The sequence below is a fragment of the Juglans microcarpa x Juglans regia genome, chromosome 1D, assembly GCF_004785595.1.
Source record: "Juglans microcarpa x Juglans regia isolate MS1-56 chromosome 1D, Jm3101_v1.0, whole genome shotgun sequence".
Taxonomy (NCBI): domain Eukaryota; kingdom Viridiplantae; phylum Streptophyta; class Magnoliopsida; order Fagales; family Juglandaceae; genus Juglans; species Juglans microcarpa x Juglans regia.
This window is the reverse complement of record NC_054594.1, coordinates 26,465-35,000: the sequence shown is the minus strand read 5'-3', so window position 1 is coordinate 35,000 and position 8,536 is coordinate 26,465. Positions and strand designations below refer to the sequence as shown.

Here is an 8,536-nt window from a genome sequence, read left to right as displayed (position 1 = left end):
CGCAAATATTTTTTGCTTTGAAAGAGGCTTCCAAAGGGAGTCCAAGATATTTCATAGGAAGAGCAGACACTTTGCATCCCAACAATTAATCTCCCTCACCGGGACCAATTGCGACTTGCTCAGGTTCACCTTTAGTCAGGAAACGGCTTCAAAACACAAAAGAAGAGCCCTTAAAGCTTGAATCTGTCCGCTTTCAACATCGCAGAAAATTAAAGTGTCATCCACAAACGATAAACGGGGAGATGGATAAAGCCCCATTATTAATGTTATCCACTGAAAAACCAGCTAGAAAACCACCCCTAACAGCAGCCTTCACCATGCGACTCAGGGCCTCCATTACTACAACAAAGAGAAAAGGAGATAGCGGGTTCCCTTGTTTCAAGCCCCTCGAACTCTGAAAAAATTCACAAGGTTTGCCATTAACTACAACAAAAAATCGAGCTGTCGAAACGCAATGTTTAATCCAACCACACCACCTATCTTTGAAGCCACATCTTCTCAACATATATAGCAAAAAATCCCAGCACACGTGGTCATAGGCCTTTTCCATGTCCAACTTGCAAAGAACTCTCGGAATACCATCCCTTAACCGGCCTCATTCACTATCAAAACAGAATCCAAAATTTGCCAACCCCGTACAAAAGCGTTTTGAGGTTTGGAGATTATTTTATCCATCACCAAACTCATTCGATTTGCTAACACTTTTGAAATAATTTTATAAATCCCACCTACCAAACTAAAAGACAGAAATCTTTCAACTTAATGGCCCCCACAATCTTTGAGATGAGGGTAATGAAAGTAGCATTCAGCGACTTCTCGAACTTGTGACAAAAATGAAACTCATGAAAAACCCGCATCACATCATCCTTCACTGTGTCCCAACACTCTTGAAAGAAAGCCACAGAAAATCCATCCGGGCCCAAGGCTTTATCTTTGCACATACCACTCACCACCTGCTGCACTTCGGCTTCCTCAAATGGTCTCTCCAACCAATTTGCTGCACTAACATCCAGCTGGTAAAAAAACAAACCATCCAGTTTAGGACACCACACCGCAGTCTCTTTGAGAAGATCTTCATAATAGTTCACGATATGTTCTTGAATATCCTCCGGGGATTGGTGCACCGTGTTACCTGATTGGATTACCTCAATCACATTATTACGCCTATGGGAATTTGCCATTTTGTGAAAGAACTTAGTACATTTGTCTCCCTCTCCTTCAACCACGTCATCCTAGATTTTTGTTTCCAAGAAATTTCTTCCATCAACAAAACATTTTCTAAAAGGGCTTTTAGTTTACTAGCCACAATAAAACTAGGGGTACCGTGAAAAGAATAGGAAACCCACCAATCCCTCACTCTCTCCACAAAACCAATCATTTGGAGCCGCATACTCTCAAATTTGAAGTAACACTTACCCCCATGAATGCCCACACAATCTAACAAAATGGGAAAATGATCAGAGCATACCCGTGGTAATCTCTTCTAGTTTAGGTCCGGATAATGTGTCTCCCAAGAAGTAGAAACTAGAAATCTATCCAACCTTGACCCCCCTCTACTATTAGACCACGTGAAAAACCCCCCAACCAAAGGAAAATCAATCAAGTTAAGATCAAAAATCAGCTTCGAGAAGTCTTCCATCACCCTTGTCAAAAAAGTAGCCCCCTCCCTCTCACAAGGAAAGCGTACAACATTAAAGTCCCCACGCAAACCCTAGGTAATTCCCACAAATAATACAACCCCGCCAGTTCCTCCCACAAAGAGCTCCTTTCTCGATCTGCATTTGGCCCATACACACCCGCAAGAGCCCACCTCCACCCATCCACAATATTCTTGAATGACCTAGCCACTGAATAGTTCCCAATGCAATCCTCTACTAACTACACCACTCTCATATCCCACATCAACAACACCCCTCCTGAAGCACCCAACGAAGCTAAATAACTCCACCCCACATAAGAGCAACCCCACAAATTTCGAATAATATTTCTGCCAATATGACTCAGCTTAGTCTCTTGAAAATAAACAATATCAACTTTCCAACTATAGAAAAAGGATCGAATGCGAAGTCGCTTGTTAACATCATTGATCCCCCTAACATTCCACAATAAGATTCTAGGCTTCATGAGATAAACAACTCCCCCGACCTTTCAACCTTTCCCTTCCGTCACTACTCTCCTCGTTATCATAATTAATAGAACATATCAATCTTTTCAGCTCTCTATCTTTTTTGGCTGCTGACTTCAAAGTCTTTGATCTACCTGCTTCTATAGCAACTAAAAGGGCCTTAAATTGCTCTTCGAAGCCTTCACAGGAAATCCCCACTCACCCCTGTAACTCCATCACCTTTTTCAGCACTCAATCTGAAAGATTTAAGGACTAGTGGAATAGCACATAGTGGGCTAGGACTGCCCAACTCATTTCTATCGCCCCCATGCTCACAAATCACCATCTAAAAGCCATTTGAAGAGTCGTTTGACCCTGAGAGAGAAGACAACAAGGAACTGTAGTCGACTACCGGGATTAAAGGCTCCGACAGCGGCATCTATGGCCTCTCGCGGTGTTCCAGGTCTCCCAACAACTCATACACCCCCTCATCTGCGCTACGCGGGCCTTTCTCAGTCTCCGACACCTAGACCGCCGCATTCACCGCCATGGTGACAAGAAGCAGCCCAGATTGCTTCGGCGCTCGAGTCTGTGCCACCCCACTGGCTGAAAATCCACCTTAGGTGCTATCAGAAACAAACGCAGGTGTTGCCGACATACCAGTCGCAACCATTTTTTTGTGGAATGAGATTTTAGCAAGGGTAGGCATTACTTGGGTGATGTATTTTTTGGCTTGTTCAGTGGGATGTAGAGGCAGTGCAGCAATGTGGAGGATGATTCCCTTATGTTTGTTTTGGTGCTTATGGCTTGAAAGAAATGGGAGATGTTTTGAAGATTGTGAACGTTCTATGGGGGAGTTTAGGGATTTTTTCTTTAGCACTTTTAAGTTTTTGGGTGAAGCATCTTGTAAGGGATGGAAACATTTGTCATGTTTTATTTTAGTACTGTTTTTGCTTTAGCTTGTATTTAGGTGTACTCACTTGTATACATCTTGTGTACTTGGGCTATGCCTATTTACTTGGAATAAAATCTCTTATTAATTATCAAAAAAATTCTGCATTTTAATCAGGGATGATTTTGGTTTATTTAAATTTATGGAATCCTTTATACCAAGCTTCTAAGTAATGTTTTTAAAGGTTAGTTGCATTTAGGGTCCCTTGGATTTCTCAAAAAGATATTATTCTTAACCCTAGGGAAGGGATATTCCACTCCTAGTGTTACTAAGACATCTGGATATAGATCATACAACAAAAAAGCCTCCCAATAATGTGAACTGAAGTTTTACCTCACCAGAAGAAGCCATGAAGGTCATCAAACAAGAAATCGATCCTTTATGACCTGCAGTGTACCTTCGCACGAGCTGCAAGAAACTAGTATTACCGCAATACAAATGAAACACTCATACTAAAAATGACAAAACGACGACTAACAACCACCAACCTTCCACGTAATCATTGAAAGAACTCTTATGATGCCATCGGATCCACCAAAAGCAACTAGAGGGCCATCACCACCAGCTGATCTAGAAAGGAACTCCATGCTACATCAATCCAGAAAAACAAAAAATTAAATTATGCATATAAAAATGATTCTCAGTTTTAATTAGTTTCTTCACATGTATTTCTATGGTTTACTTCAACATCTCCATTTCAAAGCAGACTCTTTCATGTCACTATCGCATGGAACCAACATTCAGAAACTACTCCAAGGTGTCCAAAATCCAGTTGACAAAAAAGCACCACAGCATGACACAACCAAGATGTGGCCTATGAAGGTAGTTTTGGCACAATGTGCTATAACTAACATATGCATGCAATATTCCAAAGATTTCTTAAGATTATATTTGAATTTTGCATGTTAAATTTGTTATACGTCAGAATTTTAAAACTCTAATTTTGTATAATCAGTTTAACTTTTATTGATAGAATTATTATTCAATTGCTGATTGGTTTGAGTACTGGTTGACCTCATTAATTGTTGTTTGTCATGGTCAGCAATTATAAAAACTTGCCAAAATAGGTTCAAGACAGATTAGGTTTCCTAATCTGTAACAGAATCTACCTTTTATCATAAAACCCTAAGAGCCTTAAATCAAGGCTGGCGACTTTTATTATTACTCTAGGAAGCTACTTCAAATGGAAATAGGTGAGGGAACTTCTTAGAAAAGCCTAAAGACCAGCCCCCAAAATTCCCTATAGACTGAAAAAAATTGCCTTGATAGAATCAAAGAAAAGCAAGGCTCCAAGAAGTCTTGGTATACTGCCCCTCTTGTAAGCCACAAGGGTTTCTCCAAATCATTATAAACAAGGTAAAGCTGCAAGAAAATATCCAACCCTTTTTCCCAAGTGGGTCACCCCTCTCTCAGTCCCATTTCCTCTATTATTCATCAACAATTCAAAAAAGTGTAGGAAATCATCCTCCAAAGTCCAAACCAGCTACAACTAGGTATTTGGCCTCAAGATTCAACCCTTTTCTACTTATCAAAAAAAAAAAAAAAGATTCAACCCTTTTCTCCTTGTATATGTCAAATTAGGGATTCAAGATTCCCTGTTGTCCAGATTAGAACTCTTAAATCTGGAGCCCTAACCTGCAGTCCCTTTCTCCCTGCCACCATTACCAGGTAAGGAGATACAAGGCTTTTCTTCACTTATGGATGAATGTTATTCCTGGCATCTTTCAACTGTAAAAACAGTACATCAATCCTGTGTTTTTGACTGTTTTAACACCTTGGCAGCACCACTTCTCAAACCCTAAAGTATTCAGAGGCCATAAAGTATTCAGAGGTTTCAACACCTTTTGCAACCTTTAAATCAAATCCAGTGCAAGTTTCTCAAGTGTTCACCCTAGAACTCAAAACTTTCCATCTTTTACCAATCGAATGTGTTCCCAATTGTTTCTAAATATCTACACACAGAATCCTAAAGCAGGAAGGAAATAATCTTTTTGATCAAAGAAACACAAGGGACAGATTCTGTCACTTGATCCTCCACAGAAGGCACAGCTGAAAGTTTCAAGGTAATGAATTCCCTAGGAATTTATATGATCCGTAATGTTTATTTTAGTGTTTATATGTCAAGCTAAGAATTAGAACAAGAGTTTACTTATCAAAAAAGAATTAGAACAAGAGTACAGGACATTAGAGGCCAATATGTGAGAATTTATGCATGCTGCCCAAGAATGAACAGAATTGGTTTCCTTGTATTTTAATTCAAGATTTTATATGTTGCCATGATCACATAATAAGGAATAAAACTAAAACTCAAGTTTGATGCATCTCTTAAGTAGTATAATACGTCATATCACATATGTGTAGTTTAGGGTGACATTGGCCACTGCAGGAATTTCTGCAACACTTGACCATCAAAAGAGATTGCTATTGGACTCATTTTAGGGCATTCTTACGAAGTTCAGACCTTATTTTTAACTCCATTGAGTCATCCTTGCAGGACCCATATCTCCTCAATATTGAGGACAAATGTAACACCCCAAGGAAGGCCCAAGCCACATTTGGACCATACTCCAAAAGGATCAGTCACTGGTACAATTGGAGTCCATTAGAATCATTATAAAAAGCAAGAACTTCTCCCTCCCAAGCAATGTGGGATCCAACTCACCACCAATACTCACTCAATATAGGGTATTACACTAAACCTAGGACTTATAGGAGGCAAACCCAGAATACGATACTGCTGGTAGCACAGCCACACACAGTCACACACTTACCACTTCTTTTTATAAGTTACACATTGACACTTAATGTCCAAGATGATGTTGAGAATGATCCTATAAGCCAAGGAAGCTAGACTCAAAGTCATTATTCAGGGAATGCTTTTAATAAGTGCTAGAAGCCCATTAAAGACTTCATGTCAATTTATATTCTGCACTAAAGACAGTTTATTTTTAAAGTTCTATGGATTCTCACGATTTGGTATGTTGGCCAAGTTTTTAAATAGGATTGCTTAAGCATTTGGTTTATAGAATTTTGAATGTTGGTGTTATGGCATGAATGATACGAAGCACTCTTATCATTAGCAAGATGAGGGTGTTGCAATTGATGAACACCTGATGGCAGTAGAGCATCTGCTAATAGAAAAGGAATGTGAATTTTGTCTTTAATTATCTTATATAGGCAAATGAATTACTTCATAGATTCTATTTCAACTAAAAAATTATTTATGTTACTACATTCAAAGACAAAATTCAAATGTGATCAGAGAAAATGATGAACTTGCCACAGGAGTGATTTGTTTTCCAGATCCTGCTTTGGTACATCACGTCCGCGCATTGTCACCAAGTCCAAGAATATGGCTTTATTCTCACAACAAATTACAAGAAAATGTCTTCCTTTTGTTGATGGAGCTGGAGAACTAAAAGATGAGGTGACCTGACTGACAGCTGATGGAGCCTCAGCAGCAGCAGAACGATTACGCCAAAGTTGCCAAAAGCGCACATCATCATCATAAAAATTCACCTGCTTAACACTTTAACGAACCATGTGCCCAAAGGTTGATTCTTATTTAGATAAAAAGAACCACTTTATTCATGTTTTAGTCAAAAGAACCACAATAGCTAGAGCAAGATAGACATAAGCAGATGTAGAAGTTCATTACCTTCCCCCCGCATGGCTTCTGTGGGTTTTCCTTTAGGCTCTATGAACCAAATACGAGATAAATATTAAAGAGATATCAGTATTATTATCATCATACAACGAAGATAATTACACAGATATAAGCAGTCGATCATCATTAATTTATTAAAACATATTTCTACACATTAACACAGTATGAAACTTCTTTTGATTGTATAAAAGGTGGAATACTCTGAACACATTCGATTTACCTAACTAAGTTAAATATACATTTAGAAACACCAGTCAGGGTGCAACCTAGTGGTTAAAGGGCAGGCTTGAGATGAGTTGTAGACTCAGACATCTTGGTTATATTCCGTACTAGGAGCATTCTTGAATTACCCAATACACGATTCTGGTAATGGTTGAAGAACTCATTACGAGCCACTTGAGCTCTCTATCAATGAGATCAAACTCTATATTCACTCCAGGGTAAAGAGAAACAGTAGCAGATCTAGAGTAGGAGATCTATTCAATAAGCCATAAATAAATTCCTGATACAAGGTGTAAGATTGCAACACCTGATTCCCCCTCAGCAAGTTTCTCCAGCTTGGCACCAACCAAACGGCGCTCGTCAACACCGCCAGCTTTCAGCTCGTAAATCACCTGTGAACTTAAACAGTTCAAACTAAATGACACCAAATATCTTTGACGTATATGTTATATGTTATATGCAAAAGCAAACAGAACAAGGGCAGGGAAGAAATTACAGAAAAAAAATGCAAAATGAACAAAACAACCACCTGGCGATGTTCCCAATTCCAAACAGAGACGTGATCTGATGCATCAGCCGTTACTAGCCATGGATGTGTTGGATGCAACTGAATCTTTATGATTTTATCGTTGGTCGGCCGGAACGCTCTCAAACGCAGCATTTTTCCTTTTTATTTCGATATTGATTTTTTTTGGGTGGATCCGAAAGATATTCGCGAGCAGCAAAGCGCCCAATCAGATTCAGATCAGCAGCTCCCAGTGGAAATTGAGAACGTCTGGAAATTTGGTTGGCTATCCGAGTTTGATAAAGGCGTGTTAAATTTCAGATAAGCACGCAGCGGAAAGGGGAAGAGAGAAACGGAACGAATCCTTTGCTAGGTTCATTCCTCCCCTTTGCTGATTAGGAGGTTTCTCTCTCAACGCAGCGTGAATTACACCCGGCCCCCTGGAAACTTCTGTTCAAGCCGAAACCTGTTTTTCTTTTTTTTTCCCCAGAAATGTTACAGAATCAAATGAGGTAGAAATTTTATAAATATTAGTAATATATTATGTGAATAGTAATAAAATAATGTGGGATAAATATTTATTAAGTTTTAAAAAATAGAAAAAATAAATAAATAAAAAATATTATAAAATTAAAATATTATTTTTATTTTAAGATTTGTAAAAATTGAATTATTTTTTATTTTTTATTTAAAAAATTATAAAAGTCGTAATTATTTATTTGAAAATATTTATATTTAAATAATATTTGAGAAAGAAATAAGATAGGATGAGATAAAAAACTGTTTGGAAACATCCCCTTAAGATTAATATCATCCAAACTAGGGTGGTAAAATAATAGGCTACTCAACCGACAGCTCGAACTCGATTAAGCTCAATTTCAATATAGAGTTAGGCTTAACTATTAATCAATAAAAAACTTAATGTTCAAGAACAAACTCTTATAAAGCTCAAATCATATATATTTATACATGTATATTATAATTTCAATTATATAGACTTATAAACTATAGTCCACTACATATGCTAATACTATATATATAATATATCATTGATATATAAAACTAGAAGTTATGATGAATACATAT

At 38.0% G+C, this 8,536-nt stretch overlaps 1 protein-coding gene across 1 annotated transcript in view; it reads right to left on the bottom strand.

The window, feature by feature from the left end:
- The window catches only part of LOC121241406, a 33,097-nt gene extending 25,148 nt beyond the window's left edge, over nt 1-7,949 (bottom strand). The window contains 6 exon segments of the mRNA XM_041139166.1: nt 3,390-3,464; nt 3,545-3,644; nt 6,337-6,589; nt 6,718-6,753; nt 7,253-7,337; nt 7,475-7,949. Coding sequence (XP_040995100.1) covers nt 3,390-3,464; nt 3,545-3,644; nt 6,337-6,589; nt 6,718-6,753; nt 7,253-7,337; nt 7,475-7,606 — 681 coding nt within the window. The 5' untranslated portion in view covers nt 7,607-7,949.
- Nucleotides 7,950-8,536: the final 587 nt, after the last annotated feature.